Source organism: Rhineura floridana, chromosome 12 (genome assembly GCF_030035675.1).
Source record: "Rhineura floridana isolate rRhiFlo1 chromosome 12, rRhiFlo1.hap2, whole genome shotgun sequence".
Taxonomy (NCBI): Eukaryota; Metazoa; Chordata; class Lepidosauria; order Squamata; family Rhineuridae; genus Rhineura; species Rhineura floridana.
The window spans coordinates 5,635,431-5,653,583 of NC_084491.1; the positions used below are offsets into that span (position 1 = coordinate 5,635,431).

The 18,153-nt window shown below is 45.2% G+C and overlaps 1 protein-coding gene across 2 annotated transcripts in view; it reads left to right on the plus strand.

The window, feature by feature from the left end:
• The first annotated feature begins 11,382 nt into the window (after positions 1–11,382).
• STARD7 (StAR related lipid transfer domain containing 7) overlaps positions 11,383–18,153 on the plus strand; it is a 34,960-nt gene continuing 28,189 nt past the window's right edge. The window contains exons 1-2 of one of the 2 annotated variants that reach the window (XM_061592961.1): positions 11,383–11,627; positions 15,258–15,698. In XM_061592961.1, the coding sequence (XP_061448945.1) occupies positions 15,277–15,698 (422 nt within the window). In that variant the 5' untranslated portion in view covers positions 11,383–11,627; positions 15,258–15,276. The remainder of the gene's footprint in view (positions 11,628–15,257; positions 15,699–18,153) is intronic. The other variant, XM_061592962.1, reaches the window with a different exon arrangement.

The following is an 18,153-nucleotide window of genomic DNA, read 5'->3' on the forward strand; positions in this document are numbered from 1 at the left end:
TGCACACTTGTAGTAGTGAGTTCAGCAGTCCTGCACTGTTCATCCACCTGAGCTCAGAGGCACTGCCTCTTCGGGGAGAATGTGACTCTCTCACTGATATTCACAGCTGGGGTGGGGGTGGGGGCAAAAATGCTCTCCATTTAGCACATCAGTAGGTGGGTATTCTTCTCTATGCACTGGTTTGTGGGGAGGTGATGCATTTTGACTGATTCATGTGCTGTCTGAAAGGCATGGTAAGCTTGCTGCCACCATTGCTTCATCCACTCACATTCTGCCTCATGCTACTTAACAGAAGCATTTTGCACTTTATATGCTGTTCTCACAGCCTCCTTTCTTCTATAGGCGTGGGGGGGGGGAGAGAGAACCAACAACACTTGGCAGAACCAGTTCCAGGATATTGCCACTACTGAATAATTCTTGGATAGATTAGCTTAGCTTCTGAGGTAAAGGGTTGTTATTCCAGTTGGCACTGGTGTGTATGGGCATGTGTGTATATACCTGTGCGCGCACACATCCCAACTCACGAGAGAGATAGTATTGGAACCTATTCATGTATCACCAGTATCAAGACTATATGCAAAAATCTGATCCCATGCTTGATTTTAATCTATATTAATTGAAATTTTATTTACTTTCTGGTTTCTCTTGCCCCAAACTGAATCCTTCTGACTTCAGCCAGCTTTTCAGGGAGAGGCAAAGATCTTTCTGATTAGTTGCAGGCGATGCAAGAGCATCTCGATGCTCTGTACAATAACTGATTACCCTTTTTTCTTTACATAATTGTAGTACGTTGAGCTAAAATTGCTTTGAATAAGCTAGTGAAGTGGCCTAATCACTACAGTTGGTTTTTTTGTGTGTGACTTCAGGTGAGACTTTATGTTGAACTGAAAAGATGGGAGAGAGATGTCTTCAAGATTTTTTTAAAGGGGGAAAATGACACGTTGGGGAACTAAAAAGCAAGATTTAAATTATCAAGACATGTTTGCTGCTATCATGCAGAGTTAACAAGATTCAGCAGTGAAACTCACAAATGTTGAAGCTGTATCCTGAGGGCACTCCTGTCTTTCAAATTTATTTCTGGTTTCAATCTAGCAACTTTTCTCTGTCCTTCCCATACTTGTTCTAGCTCATGCAGAAGAAACAATATGTGCTGTAGCTGAGATTTCCATGCTACAGGTATGAAATGTTACTGTGTCAGTCTAGCGAGGGAGGAATGTCTCCTTTGTGTTAGCCTAATCACTTGATTGAAAAAACTGGAGCTTTAATTGGATTCTGATGAGTTATTTGAGGGGTTTCTCTCTGTGTGCTCTGAAATACATAGAAAAAAAGGACAGAACTGTAGAATTTGAGAGGAATCAGACTACAAAAAGCAGCTTGTAGGTGATCAAAGAGTGGCCTTCATTCCACTCCAGTCCAGTAGATGATGAGTATGTCACTGATGCAGTCTCATTTTGTATTCTCTTCTTGCTATTGCTCACTATCCTTTCCCGAGGAGGGCCTTTCATGTTCACAAAGCTGACCCCATAGCACCTTTTGTGTGTTTTATGAGCAGAGAATGCTTCTCTTCTCTCCTCTCCCCCCCCCCCACTGGCTGCATATGGGAAGAGTTTGGCTGTAAATAGTATGCATAATTTTACATCTCCACCTAATCTCTAATCTTTGGGTCTTGAAGATACCGATATGTGGTCTGTGGAAGATTTTGTTGGTCACTCCTGTGCAGTCTTCTCCTTTTCTGGCCCTGGGGAGGGAAAGTGACACTGGCAGCACCTCCATGTGCCAAAGGGAGTTAGCTATCTCCAGAATGGAGATGGCTCCACTCAGTTCGTTTCCACAGAGGGGACTTGACCAAAACCGGTTTTTGCCAGACCTCCCCTCCATAGGACTCAAATTGTTGATTGCATGTACTGGAGGTTGGGCCCGAAGGGCAGTTTAGGGATCTTGCTGGTGTACCGCCCACCCCGCTGCACGGCAGATTCCCTGGCCGAGGTGCTAGAGATGGTCTCGGCTGTACGGGCATTGTCCCCAGAGCTGGTAGTGACTTTAACGTGCATGCCGAGGCCGCTCTCATAGGAGCCCCTTGGGATTTCCTGGAAACCATGGCTTCCTGGGAACTGTACCTAAGTAATACTGGGCCCACCCATGTAGCCGGTCATGCTCTCAACCTAGTATTTGTCCTGGGAGAGGAGAGAAGTGGTCTGAAGTTGGGAGTGATTCATGCCACTCCTGTGTCATGGTCAGACCACTACCTGGTAAATATGGACTTCTCGTTGCCATGCCCCCTCTGCAGGGGTGAAGGACCTATTAAAATGGTCCGCCCCAGACGCCTGATGGATCCGGATGGATTCCTGACTGCGCTTGGGGAATTGGAACCTGCTGAAGGTCGCCCGGTCGAAACCCTGGTGAAGGAGTGGAATGTGGGGATCACCAGGGCATTAGACCAGGTGGCTCCGAAACGTCCTCTCCCCCTGAATAGAACTCAGCTAGCTCCATGGTATACACCGTGGTTGCGTAGCTTGAGACAGGAGGTGAGACGACTAGAGCGCCGGTGGCGGAAATCCCGCTCCGAAGATGTCCGGACACAGGTTAGAGCAGCAGTAGCTGCCTACCAAGTGGCAATAAAGGTAGGAAAGAAGGCTTTCTTTGCTGCCTCTATTGCGTCTGCGGAGTGTTGTCCCAGGAGGCTGTTCCAGGTGGTCCGAAGCCTGGTCGGTCCAGTTGCTCAGGAACCCTTGGAACAGTCAAAGGCCTCCTGTGACCTATTAGCAAAACACTTCGCTGATAAAATCGAACACTTACGGAGCTCGATCCCGCGCGCCGTGGACACAGTCGATGAACCAGAGTTGGCCAGTTGCAAGCCAGTAAATTGGGATCGGTTTCGGCTTCTCCCTTCTGAGGAAGTGGACAAGGTGCTTTCATCTGTGAAGCCAACCACTTGTCTTACTGATCCTTGCCCTTCGTGGCTCCTTGTGAGCTGCAGAGAGAAATTGGGCGAGGGGATCAAAGCGGTGGTAAACGCATCCTTGAAAGAGGGTGTGATGCCATCAGCCTTCAAGGAGGCAATTGTAAAGCCCATCTTAAAGAAGCCCTCCTTGGATCCCCAAGTGTTCGATAACTTCCGCCCAATTTCGAATCTACCATTTCTGGGCAAGGTCATTGAGCGAGTGGTGGCCAACCAGTTGTCAGCACACTTGGATGAAACGGATTATTTGGATCCATACCAGTCGGGTTTCAGGACTGGTCGCGGAACTGAAACAGCCTTGGTCGCTCTGGTTGATGATTTGAGGAGGGCATTAGATAGGGGAGAATCCACCTTTCTTGTCCTCCTCGATCTCTCAGCGGCTTTTGATACTGTCGACCACAGTATCCTTCTGCTTCGCCTGGAGAGATTGGGAATTGGAGGCACTGTATTACAGTGGTTCCATTCCTTTATCTCCGACAGGTACCAACAGGTAGCGTTGGGGGAGGAGGTATCAGACCCTTGGCCTCTCAATTGTGGTGTGCCACAGGGCTCTATCCTCTCTCCCATGCTATTTAACATCTATATGAAGCCGCTGGGAGCAATCATCAGGAGATTTGGGCTGCAGTGTCATCAATATGCGGATGACACTCAGCTCTATCTCTCGTTTAAATCTTCAACAGAGTTGGCTGTGGAGACCTTGTCCAAGTGCCTGGAATCCGTGAGTGGATGGATGGGAAGGAACAAGCTGAAGTTGAACCCTGATAAGACCGAGGTACTACTTGTGGGGGACAAGAGAAGGTTGGGTGACATTGACCTGAAGTTCAATGGGGTGAGCTTACCCCTAAAGGACCAGGTCCGCAGCCTCGGGGTTGTGCTTGATTCCAGGCTGTCCATGGAGGCTCAGATTTCGGCAGTGAGCCGGGCAGCCTGGTACCAACTACAGCTCATACGAAGGCTGCAACCCTACCTTCCTGTTCATCAGCTCCCACTGGTGGTACATGCCCTGGTCACCTCTCGATTAGATTACTGTAATGCGCTCTACGTGGGGTTACCCTTGAAAACAGTCCGGAAATTACAACTGATACAAAATGCGGCGGCTCGACTACTTACGAATAGTCGCCGCCGAGATCACATCACACCAGTGTTGTTCGACCTACACTGGCTTCCAGTTGTTTTCCGAGCCCAATTCAAGGTGTTGGTATTCACCTATAAATCCCTATACGGTTTCGGCCCAGTTTATCTCACGGAGCGCCTTCAACACCACCAATTATGCCGCCCGACAAGATCGGCCACACAGGGCCTTCTCTCAATCCCGCCAACAAAAACAGCCAGATTGGCGGGTACAAGAGAGAGGGCATTCTCAGTGGCGGCCCCCACTCTTTGGAACTCCCTCCCACAAGATCTCCGGCATGCCTCTTCCCTAAATGTATTTCGGAAAGCCTTAAAGACCTGGCTTTTTCAGCAGGCCTTCGGGGTATCCGGGGAGGGTTAATTGATATAATTGTAATGCCTCCTGCCCAGTTTTAATATTGTTGTTGCAGATCTATTGTTTTATATTGTATTACTGTATTTTATTAATTGTATTTTAATAATTTTGTAAGTCGGCTAGAGTGGCCATTGGCCAGATAGGCGATGAAGAAATTAAATTTTATTATTATTATTTATTATTATTATGTAATCTGTGTACTTAGTTACTGTGATCATTTTTAGACCTTGAACATCATTCATGAAACACTGTTGATTAAATCCATCTGTCAAATCCTGGATTCCTTTTTCTACCAAAAATAAAAGAAGGATGTAAATAGGCTCTCGTTGGTGATTACACTATTGCTCACTAAGCAGTTATCACAGAACTGGGCAATCCTGTTCTTTCACACGTGTATGCACCCACCCACAGAAAACATTAACTAAACCTAGCTATTGTTTGCTTTTGTACAACCTTCCTGCCAAAGTGCCAAAGGGCCGTTGTCTTGTATGTACATAATAAAAAAGGCTTTTTTTTACTTTGCTGTCAAAAACAATCACACTCCTGCAATTATGTGTGAATTGTTGCTTAGCCTTTGTCAATCAGCCTTGAACATAGTTGCTTTTAATGCCAATGTATGACAAGGAATTAGAATTTCTAATCTTTTAGCCATGAAGGCTGGTGATACATGGAAGGGTGTTGCCTCACTTCTGAAGGGCACTTGGATCTACAGAAGGAGGCAGTTGGAAAATGGTGGGGACTACCTGTAAGGACACCAATATACATGCTACCAGGAAGATGCGTATGTGGTGTGTTACAGATGTATAACAGAATAAAGGGCTTTGCCCATAGGAACTTACAACCTAAATATTGACGGGAGGGGGGCTCCTACTGGGAGGAAGAGCAGGATATTAAATAAACAAACAAATAAGTAAGTGGCAGCTGATGGGAGGAAGAGGAGGAGGAGGAGGAGGAGGAAAGAAGCCTTGAATTAGCCAAGACAATGAAATATTTATGTAATAGAGTAACTTGTGGATTATCTTGTTCTGTCATCTGGGTCTTTGGTCTTGCAAAGTGAGAGGTATTGCATGAAGTTATTTTGATTGTAATGCCTTGGCCAGCCCAAGTTCTCTTATGAGGCACAAGTTTTCGGAGCAGACATTGCCGCCTCTGTTCTCTGAACAGATTATGCAATTCACCAGTAATCAGCTGGCATGTAACAAAATGCATTTTGTTTTTCATTAGAACATCTATGCTCCAGAGAGGATGGCAGTATATTGTATCCTAAGTATTTTGGATTATTTTCTTTTTCCCACTCTCCACCTCCACCCCTTTAACACTGACCTGTTTGTAAAGAATTGTTACCAGAAAGTATAACTTTTTCATGGCAACATATTACTCAATAGAAATTTAAACATTTTTAAGGGATGGTATATACAGTACTTGAATGTTTTTAATTGATTAACTTCTGTCATTTAATCAGCTGATCACATTTGAATATTGTTCAAATGTTGAATATTTGATCACTTCGATGTGTCACCAAAATATTTTTTACTAAAATTTGAGTACATGTAGATTATCACACTTTGTACACATAATGAGAAGACTTGATTCACTAGAAAAGACAATGCCGGGAAAAACAGAAGGGAGTAGAAAAAGAGGAAGACAAAACAAGAGATGGATTGATTCCGTAAAGGTAGCTACAGACCTGAATTTACGAGATCTGAACAGGGCGGTTCACGACGTGGTATTGGAGTTTGCTGATTCATAGGGTCACCGTAAGCCGTAATCGACTTGAAGGCACATAACAGATTATTTCCTGTTATGGTAATACAGCAATGCAAAATTGTTTCAAAAATATGTTCAAAATCCATGAGTATTATGGACAATCTAGGATTAAAAGTAATACGGACAATGGATTGATAGTCTTGCTTCCAGTTTTAATTGGTTGCAGTGTTTGAAGTAATCCTGTAGTATAAAGTTCTGGCTACAACTAGGAAGGAGAATACATCTTTTAACATTCTGTCACATTTTAGTGCAGGGATAGGGAACCTGTAGCCCTCCAGATGAATGTTGGACAGCTGCAACTCCCATAATCTCTGTCATGCTGGCTGGGGCTGATGGGCAATTGGAATCGTGTTAGGTTCTCTACCCCTTCTAATAGAGGAAGTGGATGTGTTTGGCATCCAAGTTCCTGGTCCCATCAAGAGTTGAAAGTTTTTGGAATATTTGTCCTCAAACCGGCTGGAGGTGGGACAAAGATTGAGGGCAAGTGGGCACTAACAGTAACATTAGTTTGCTTAATTAATTGAACTTTAAGCAAGTCATGTTTGTATGCTGCCTTTCCTCCAATGAGCTCAGGGAGACACCCAAGAGTTTATGTTTTATTCTTACACCAACCTTGGAGGTAGGTTAGGATGAGGGAGGGGCTCAAACCTGCCCGATCTTTGGGGTCATTATAAAACACTGCCTTTTTTGTGGGACGGTGTAAAAGCTGGAACGGAACGGAACAGGCCAGAATGGGCCCTTTATAAAAGAAACCCCTTCTCCCTCTGGCTGGGGGGGCCCATCGTGGCTGCTGCCGCCCAGCGGCGCCCACAGCAGGGGGGGGTGAAGCCACCGGCCGCCCTTTCCTGAGCAGGGGAACCGGCTCCGGGGCTAAGAAGGAGCCGGCCCTGGCCGGCCTCCACTCCTGCTGAGGCTGCCCGGCCGCGTGGGCCCCGTCTCCTAGCAACCGCTGCCGAGACAGGGCCCACGCGGCCGGGCAGCCTCAGCAGGAGCCGTGGAGGGCAGGCTGGGCCGGCTCCTTCTTAGCCCCGGAGCTCCTGCTCTGGAAAGGACGGCCGGCGGCTTCACCCCTCCTCCCTCTGGCTGGGGGGACCCATCGCGGCCGCCCAGCGGCGCCCACAGCAGGAGGGGTGAAGCGGCCAGGCGTCCTGGGGGCTAAGAAGGAGCTGGCCCCGTCCGGCGTCCACTGCTGCTATGGGTGGCAGGCTGGAGAGAGAGAGAGAAAGAGAGAGGCTGGAGAGAAAGAGAGACTAACTGTCCATAGATGGGAGTAAAGTAGGTACATCGGGCTAGTTCTAATGACTTGGCCATCTAAAATCTGTTTAGAGACGTCCTGTAAGTATTGCCATAAGCCTTTCCTCTCTCCTAGTTCTAGAGTAATGCTTAGAATATTTTTTTAAACCTGCATTTCCATTCATTTCTGTGCTTTGCAGTGTATTGGAGGAAGGCTATAGGTAACTTCTAAACTAGATTATTGTTGGCCACAGACTAAACCTTCAAATGCCAATAAAAACGCAGTATAATATAATAATTTGGGATTAAGATGTTGTGTTGAATACCTGTTGAATGGGGAAGCTGATCCCAAAACTTGGCATTTCTGTAACATCTAAAGCAAGTTGATGGCAATATAGTTGGTGTAAAAAGGTGACTTGCTGTTTTTAAACTTCCTGTAAGTGTATTCATTGCCCTGTTCTGTAAAAGTCTAAATAAAGGTAGCTTTATATACTATTTTCTGTATTCTGCATTTACTGTTAAATAAAAAGCCCTTTATACCTGTTATTCGCCTACCAAAACCAAATGGTCTGACACAAACTAGAATTTTCACTCCCAGCCATAATCATACATTGAAAAGACACCAGAAATCTCATGTTGTGTTTAATTACCCCTCAAAACATTTTAGTTGACCTCTCATACCTAACAGTGGAGTCATTAATCTATAGTATGTATCCTGAATGAGGCTTGGGAAGCGTTTGTGTGAAGGGGTATAGTTTTAAATGTGCAAAAATATTTTAACACTGATCTCCAATAAGGTGGTTTATTTGTTTTTTACTAGTGCCTTTTGAAAGTGTACAAGTTTCTTTATAGGTAGGGCTGCAAACATATTGGAAATCTTAATTTAATCATAGTTCCTAGGAAGCTGCCATTTGTCCATCTAACTCCTGTCTACAGCAGTGTTCTTCAACTTTGGGTCCCCAGATGTTTGTTTATTTATTATTTGATTTATATCCTGCCCTTCCTCCTAGCAGGAGCCCGCCAGATGTTGTAGGACTACAACTCTCATCATCCCCAGCCAACTTGCTAATGGGTATGGATGATGGGACTTGTAGTCCAACAACATCTGCAGACTCAAGGCTTCAGACCCAACAAGTAGTTGATGGTAGTTTTCCAGTGTTTCAAATAGGTTCTTAGCTGTACTGAGAGATACTGGAAACTGAACCTGGGCCCTTCTGCATTTAAAACGTGCTCTTGCTGAGCTTACAGCCCTACTCACCACCCCATCAGATTTTGCATATGGGTAAAAAACTTTCTGAAGCAAGAAGACTCCTTTTTAGGGGAAGCATATGTGTTGGAGTAGGCAGCCAGTCCCTTAATTGTCTCCCTGGGCTCCTGCGGGAGGAAGGGCAGGGTATAAATTAAGTAAATAATAGTTCATGGTAAGAAAAGGGGAATGTCTCTAAAGACTGCACTTGTCATCTTCAGTTTTTAGGTACTTGCATTAAATCTCTTAATCTGCTCATCTAGTTGGGTCACCTTTTTTAAGAAGTCAAACTGCATAGTCATGTAAAGAGAACAAGGCCAACTTTGTACAGTGGTGCTTATTCCCAGTAAGTGGGTGTAGAGTTGCAGGCTGAAGTATTTTTGCTGCATTAAACTTGAAAATACAATTTATTTTATTTATGTGTATTGTATCCCACTCATCATAGACCTCTAAGCAGCAACCAAATCTTAAAATCCATTAAGAGCAATTAAAACATATCCAGCAATGAGAACAGACAAAACAGCAGTAAACGTCATATAAAAGCCTGAGCAAAGAGGTGTGGTTTTTCCTGGTGCTGAAACGCCAATGTACTCTTGGATGTGGCTTAGTTTCCATTGGACAATGAGCCCCCAGTTCTCTAAGCTGTTTGGATGCACTATTCAAATATTTTAAATGTACAAAGTAGAAAAAGAAATCCAAATAAAACTAAAGGATCAAAATTAGTTTTTAAAATTTGGGGGGATGTTTCACCTAAAAGGTGGCAGAAGGCAGGCCTTCCTAAAGTGGACTTTCCAAAGGCAGGGAACCACCACTACACAAAAAGCTTTCTTCATTTGCTACCTGCTGCACTACAAGCAGCAGAGGGATATGTGAAGAGGGAGGTGGATGGGCAGATGTCTCCAAGAGCATCTAACATGTTCTAGGTTGGATTTGGAGAGGGGGAAGGGCAGATAGTCTTATCAGCTTCAACTGGTGTGCATCAAACTTGTATGCCTACACCAGTATTAAGCTGGCAAATTCTAGGGTGTCCTTACAACAGACTGTTAAGATAGATTTGTTCTCATACTGGAAAGAGTGAATGCAGAAACACTGAGGTGATATTTTAGCCAGGAACTTTACTCCTCACACTTAGTCACTATGCTACCTTGTTCATCCCCCTCTTCACCCCTTTTCTGTCTTACTTTGGAAGTAGTCCTTACTTCCTTATTCCTCAGGCCCAATTTGCTACAGTAGGTTTTACTTCATCAGGAATGAGTTGCACACTGTTCAGTAGCGTCGGAATAACAGTTATAAAGCTGACTGATTGATTCCACATAAATACCAACCACCACCACCCATGAGAGTATGCTGCTGTCATTAAAATGACCAACAGGGTCCAGTCACAGGCATAGGTAGTTTTATATTAAAAGAAATTGTTATGTGCCTTCAAGTCAATTATGACTTATGGCGACCCTATGAATTAGTGACCAACAGCATCTGTCATGAACCACCCTATTCAGATCTTCTAAGTTCAGGTCTGTGGCTTCCTTTATGGAATCAATCCATCTCTTAGTTTTCCCCCGCATTATTGTCTTTTCTAGTGAATCATGTCTTCTCATGATGTCTCCAAAGTATGATAACCCCAGTTTCATCATTTTAGCTTCTAGTGATAGTTCTGGTTTAATTTGTTCTGACACCCAATTATTTGTCTGTTTTGCCTAGAATGCCCTCCCTTGTCCTTAACATGGCTGCAACCATATCTACTCAGAAGTAACTCCTATTGAGTTCTATGGGGCTTAGTTCCTTAATAAACATGCTTACAGTTGCTGCCTTCAGGGGCATCCATCTGTGCTCCCATCTAACATCTCTGCAACACTAAGCTCCTTTCTTCCAATAATGGCCTGGCCTGAGGGTACGTAAACCCTTCTTGCCAGAAGCAAGTAAGCTAGATTAAATGTTCCCTAAAGGCGTTGAACTGTGACCTGGCAGACCAGGGTTCGAATCCCCACACAGCCATGAAGCTCACTGGGTGACCTTGGGCCAGTCACTGCCTCTCAGACTCAGAGGAAGGCAATAGTAAACCACCTCTGTCTGAATACTGCTTACCATGAAGATCCTATCTGGGATCAACTTGAAGGCAGTCCATTTCCATTTTGCATCACCATAAGCTTGTGAGAAAGAATGACCTTGTCACTTCAGATGGACTTAGGAACACCCTATTTTAGGTAAGATTTCTATTTTAATCTCCAGAGAATTTTTTTTGAATGGTATGCTCCAAGCAACTGTGGTTGATACAATGTATCATGTTTAATGATGTCACTAGGGCCCGCCCCCATTTTCTCAGGTTTTTGGATGGTTCCAACCTGGCAACCCTAGTCAAGCTCCCCTCGGTGTCAAAAAACGGACATTTGGTCAATGGTGGGTAATCTCGCGGAAGCGAGAGCAAATCCAACAGGAATTCATGCAGGCGTCACGCTGGGCAGCCCCAGTGGGGCCCTGCTGTCTCCAAGGCGCCCTTGAGTGGGTCACAAGGCGGAGCGGAGGGTTGGCGGCGGCGGAGAGGATGACCCAATGAAGAAGTCGGGTCAGCCTACCGTGCTGGCTGCTGGTGGGGGGGGGGAAGAGGAAGAAGAAACGAGACAGACGCCTCCCTCCTCCAACCGGTGGGCGAGGATGGTGAGCGAGCGGCCAATGGCAGGCTGCGGCGAAGACCCTGTGGGCGTGGCCGGCGGGCCCTAGAGAGCAGAGGGAGGGAACGAGTGAGCTCGCGGGCGGAGCGGCGTTCATGTGGGCTTCTTTGCTGTGAGGGCGGCACGGAGGGCGCCAAGTAGGCAGGCAGGCTGGAGCAAGCCGGCGCTCTTCGTTTCCGAGTCAGCCAGGCCACTGCCCAGGACTAGAGACCCGTTGCGGGCAGAAGGTCGCCCCTAGCAACGGCGGGAGGGGCCTGGCGCAGCCAGGTGAGTTGGTGACCAAGGTCTCCCCCCTCCCGGTTCTTCAGCTTCGGGGGGGGGGAAGGCGTGGTCGGCCCCCAAGCCCCGTTTGACCTTTAGGGGACGCTTCAGCTAGGATGAAGCGGGAAGAGATTCCCGCTCCCTTGGAAAGAGGCAGCAGCGCTGTCGCGTGGTTGTGTTCGCAAGGCCGTTTTGCGCGCAGAGGGGCTCGTTCCTCCTTATGGCCGCGTGCGCGCGCTACGGGGGTGTGTGCGTGCAAGGGATCCATCCGAGTGCAGAAAGCTTACAGAGGGCGGCTGGTGCTAGGCGCACAGAAACTCCGCTTCTGTGTTTAAGGAGAAGGAGAAGCAAATAAAATAAATACTAATAAATAAAAGCCAACCCGGTCAGGCTTAGCATGGGATTAAACCTGCGCAAGTACTTGTGGGCTGTGCAGCAGGTTTATTCCCATGCGAAGTTCAACTGGGCTGGCTGCTCTTCTTTTTTAACAAAGAAGCGGAGTTTCTGTGTACCCGGTACCACATTCTGCAACTTTTTTGCAGTCTGTGTAGTACTAGTATAAGTAAGAGCGTAGCCCTTGGCACTAACTAATGGCGGTAGAGCATGTGGTCTGGGAATGAGTTGGCCAGGGTGTCTTATACTTAGAGCTCATTATTAGAATACTTTACTTGAGAGCTTATATAATGCTTTTAGGTGTTTAAAGCGCATTACATATACTGTGGTAGTCTGTGGCAATGCTCCTTTAAGGTTAGGCCAGTATTTTATTCTCCATACTGTAGGGGGGAGTGGGAGAGCCTTCACCTGCCAGTCTGACCTGTGAAGTTCGTGGCTTCTTTGCACAAGGTCTCCTAACTATATATGATGTATTCAGCTTAACAGTGATATCTAAAAGTCAAAGTAGCAAAGAACATGATGAGCGCTAGAGCTATTTCTGCATTTGCACTACTAGAAATTTCCATAGTGCCAGATCCTGTTCCTCAGGCAACAAATGAAGGCTTCTTCTTTTTGTTTCCTGTATCTTTTAAAATACTTCTAATTTTGATGTGTGTTCTTATCCTGGACTCATGTGGATGGGTATGTGTTGAATTGCAGTGAGGTGCGAGTCTTTGTGTAAATAAATCAGAAAAGTTGTGTCCTGGTGGGAAGTTTGGAGCACTGCTTCTCTAATTAACTATGCTGGTTTACTCTGAACATCTGTAGGGTTTGTTTTTCTCCTGAATTGGATGCTGTTCCTTAGCCACTGAAAACCAGTCTAATCTAATAGCAGGAGCCTTCAGAAATACTTTCCAAATTAAAAAGTAATTAACTGGAAAAAGTAGTGGCTATTATTTTATTCAGAGCTTTGTTGGTAAATAAAACTAAACGGTCTTAAGTAGAGATTATAAGTGGTTTGCAGACTGGATGATCTGCGTTGTATCCAGTATTAGTCATACTCTGTAGACCCATTGAAATTGATGTGACTAACATAGGCCCATCAATTTCAATCTACTCTGCTCTGAGGAGAACTTGAAATGAAATGGACTACCTTCAAGTCAATCCCGACTGATGGCTACCCTATGAATAGGGATTTCAGGGTAAGCGGTATCCAGAGGGGGTTTACCATTGCCTCCCTCTGAGGCTAATCCTCCCCAGCTGGCTAGGGCCTGCTCAGCTTGCCACAGCTGCACAAGCCAGCCCCTTCCTTGTCCACAACTTCCAGCTGGGGAGCAACTGGGCTCCTTGGGGCTATTCAGCTTGCCCATGGCTGCACAGGTGGCAGGGCACGTAACCCCTGAGCACTCGCTGTGGGGTGATCTTTAGCTGGGCCCTTGACGCCCAGGAGACACGAGTGGGGATTTGAACTCACAGACTCTGGACTCCCAGCCAGGCTCTCCTCCCCACTGTGCTACTTAGTTGGGTACTATCATCTGTGCCCAAGAGACTTAAAAGCCTTTGCATCTCTATGCACCTGACTGTAAGGGCTGTAGCTTCTGTACCCTAAGGAGTTGTTAGAAGGGTGCAAAGGTTCTGTGACCCCTGAGAAAATTAGACTCCACTTACTTGGGGCTGCTCTCTGTTCAACTTGCTTTGTAGAAACTGGACTAAAAGTGACTTACTGTGGGATCCTTAAAGAATTGCTACCAAGCCCACAAGACTTTCTGCTCCTGCCCACAAGCTCCTCCTTGGTCAGTCAGGGACTGATAGTTTTCTGTGTGTGACCAGCTGCAGCCGCTTTAAGAGAAGAGTACTTGCTGCTCATTTTTCTGTTACTTGATATTCTTGTGCAGAGCATGAAGGAGGCCTGAATGAGGGTGTTCTGTAGCAGCTGCTGCAGAATTCTCTGCTTATCTGTCTATGCTTTTCCCCCTCTCATACTTTGAGTACAAGGTGTTTATTAATGTTCTGGCATCAGGGTCATTGCTGGGTGGCTGGTTAAGCACATGCTGTTTAGAAGCTTGAGTTGAAAGACTGAAAGCTAATAATGCTGCTAATGCAGATTATCTGCATGGTTTTAATGTCCAGTCAAAGCCGGGTGGAAGGGAGTGATAGACTGTTTATTTTTGGCCCCTGTTTCTCTGATTGGAGAGGCAAAAATCCTATGTGGTGAGGTGACTGCCTCTTAAGTAGTCTGATAAGCATATTTTCTGGCAAAGAATGTGGTGAACATTTGGCCCCTTTCATTTGATTTGTGTGGCTTGGCTGTGTTCATTCTCTTCCTTTCCTCTCAATTCATATCAGTGATTGTGCTGCTATGGAGAAGACATATTTCATGGACAAACTTGTTCAGATCTTGGAAGTAAGCTTTCAGAACTGCACACTTTTCAGGCTTAATTTCCCATTCCTTTTCTGTATTCTTCCTGTCTCTTGTATTGCTGTGCCAGTCATGCCTGCTCCTGACAGAAGCAAGATATTAGTACAGTGAGTCATTAATTTGCATCTTTCCTTTTGAACCTGCTCACTGGCCAGTTGAAGGACGACCATGCTTGAATGGAATGGAAAATTAGCACAGATTCAAACAGTGCATGCATGACTTGTCTGTCACTGTATTATAAAATCTCAAGCAGCCTTTTGTTTTGGCCTAGATAAGGCTGCTTAAAGTCCCATTTCATAGAACAGAGTAAAATTAATTTTAAACTAAATAGAAGGAATAATACTAAAATAGCAACAGAGCACTGCATTGAGAATAATAGCACAATAATTCTCTCAGGTGTGCTACATATTAATGAATTGACTTATGATCTCATTTATAAAATGCGTTAAGGCAAATTATATTTTTACAAGCTCTTTGCTGTACACAGGAAAATTATACAAAGCAAAAGGTGTATTATGGTGAGAGTTTCTGTAAATTGCATTACTGACATTTGGACAACTGAAATTCTACAGTTGCTGTTTGTTGAGTATTAGCTAGGTCAAGAAAGTCTTCTGTCTGGGTTTTGATGGATTGTTGCTGGCAGGGCGGGGGCTTTCCAGGATTGAGGCACTAGCTTCTCTGCTCCATTGGTGGCTTTTGGAATCCTAATGTGACACTAGAGTCTGGGAACTAGAGTCTGGGAAGTGTCCAGTGCAAGGTTAGCAGGGCAAATTCTAAGTGTGTAGGGGTGAAAGACTGCTAGCATCTTCTGTGACTAATTTTCTGTTCTGATTTCTCTTTCCAAGTCTGTGAGGCTTGGCAGGAATGTTCCACCCACTCCAATGGAGGCCTCCCTCCAGCATTTATTCCTATTATGCTAACATAGCCCGCTTCATCGGCTACCAAGAGAAACTGGGTGTTTGGCGCAATGAGAAGTCCTTGAAGGGCAGGTACCAGTGGCTGCTCACCTGGCTACAGAAAGGCACAGAGAAATGTTCAAGGCAGAAGAACCTCCTCTCTCTTCTGGCCAACCAGTGCAGCTACGTGACCGGCCAAAGGGTCCAGCGTGCCCAGCAGATTGGACAGCTATACAGTAACATCTACTCTGAGAGGACGCGCAAGAGCCTCTTCAGTTCTTTGTGGCGCAAGTTCCAAGGGCGTCACGCCAATGCCTGTAAGCTGATGGCAGCTCTCACTGGTGTATTCTTGTGGGAAGAGGAGAGGATCAAAGAAGAGGAACTGAAAAGGTGAGTTTGAACTGTTCCCTTCTAAGAGTCCTTGGGTCTGCCACAGCAGTTGCCTTGGATGGACAGAAAACATTCTGTGCTTGTAATAAATTTTGCAGGTAGCATGTCATCTTCCTTGAACTTCTCAGCTCTCATGCTTTATTCTGTAGCCAATATTTCAGTCTCTTTGTTGTGGATTTTTTGGGGAGGTGACAGATGAGATAGCAGCAGGATCAATATTTATTCCATGGCTCTCCCCTAAGTGGGAAGGATCTACAAAGTTTGGCCTTTTCTCAGTCAGCTGAAACTTGTGGCTGTTGGGTCCTGTGCCTTCCCAAATGGGAGAGGGGGAAGCCTTGTGTCATGACATGTTGAGCTTCAGTGGTACAACAGTTCCTCTGGCCTCCTGCCCATTTCCGAGCCTACAAGAAAGGCCTGGCCTTTTTGTTTTTCCCAGAATGGGAAGAGAGACTTGCTATGGTAAATCTGGTGAGTGGACTTGTGATCATCCAGCCCTGAGACAATGATTTGGTGAACAGCCTGCAATTAATGCATTTTTTTGTTTTTTGTTTGTTTGAAGGGAAGGAGCTGTTAGCAGCCCTTTGTTCCTCTGGCTAAGCATTTGGGCCCAGTTTCCCTTTGCCTCTGCAGCCACAAGGCAGCTAGCAATTGTTCTAAAGTTCTTCCTCAAGGGGAGAGGGAACCAGACCCAACAGCTGTTGGCCTGCCTGCCAATAGCGAGGCAAGACTGACCTCCTTCTGGCTTGGAGGAGCCTTTGCTTTCTGGCCAGTGATACTTTTATAGTGTCTTTTGAGGAATAGTACTGTATGTGTGTGATCTTGCTGCTGTTTGTAGTTAGTATTTCTGTTAATTGGTCTTTTTTAATTTTGTAAGCCAGCGTGAGAGGCAGGCTAGGAATATTTAAATAATCAGGAAAAGTGATAATGGGTACAGAGGTGCATGGGAACAGGCATGATGACTTGTGGCTTTGCAGTCATGTTTTCTCAGCCACCTGGGCTGTTTTGAACTACAATAAATGATTCTGTGATAGTTTGGCTCTAGATAGGCTAGCCTAATAATTTAGCAATAATTAACTTTACATTTTTTAATTTACATTTTTTTTCTTTACTACAAGTACTACTCCCTTTCTGCTGCAAACTTGTAAAAGAACAAAAGTGTCCCTAGTACTCTGCTGGGACATGTGGCGTTTTGTATAACAGTTGGACAATGGCAGATTGAGTAGGCTGTATAAGGAATGTTGGGAACCTTCCACACCCTAAAACTGCTTGTTGGTTTATACACATGCTGCTAAAACTTAAGATAGGTTGCATCTTCTGTGCAACTGTCTACAACAGGTAGTAGGGGAGGAACTACAGTTTCACTATTTTAAATGTCTACTCTTGGGAAGGAAGGGCTGTGTAATATGTGAAACAGAATATTACCTTAGCTAAATCTTGTCTGGATGACTCTTAACATGTTCTATTTGGATCTGCTGTTGAAAAGTATTAGGAAACTTCAGCTGCTTCAGAATGGTGCAGCCAGGGATAGTTACTAGGAGTTTGGACTCCATTGTTACAGCAATGTAACTGGCTTCTGATGCATTTCCAGGCACAAATCACAGTCTTTGTTATGACCGTTAGAGCCGTAAATGGCTTGGGACCAAGATATCTGATAAACCACCTTTTCCTGTATGAAAGTGCCAGGTTTTTAAAATCTTCGGGAGATCTGAAGTATGTTTAGTGGGGATGTGGAAAAGGGCCTTCTCAATGGCTGCACCAAGGCTTTGAAACTCCTTCCCAAAGGGCCCCCCCACTTAACTTCCTCTCCAACTATTTATTTATTTATTTATTAAATATATATACCACCCCTCCTCCATGAGGGGTCCCCAGGGCAGCTGCTAATATAAAATCGGATGATGGTTTCCAAAATAGGTTAAAATGACAATTGAAAAAAACATATATTTTATTACTTTCAATTAAAAACAGAACCAAGAACAGTTGGTCACCCTGAACATCAGGAAATCCAAAAACAGTAATAAACATATGTGAGGTACAAATTACTAACTGTGTAGTTGTTTTGAAGTTAAGTACAAGAGACCAAACTAAAAAAACAAAGTAGAACAAAGGAATAATATCGATACATAATAGATCAGGCCTGCCTTCAAGTGTCTTCCAAGTGTTTACCGCACATCTCCAAAGCGTGATGTGAGAAAATGACAGTTTTAAAATCTAAAGTGTCTGAATGTTCCTACCCTGTTTCAAACGCCTGGGCAGATAAAAACATCTTTAAATTCTGCCTGAACATGGCCAAGATGTTGGGCTCCCTTATTTTCCCCGAGAGGGAGTCCGGTGGCAAGGTGCTGCCAGGGAGGAAAGTTGTAGCTCAGTGGTAGAGCATCTGTCCCCAGCATCTCCAGCAAAGGCCGGAAAAGACCCCTGCCTGACACCCTGGAGAGCTGCTGCCAGTCAGTGTAGG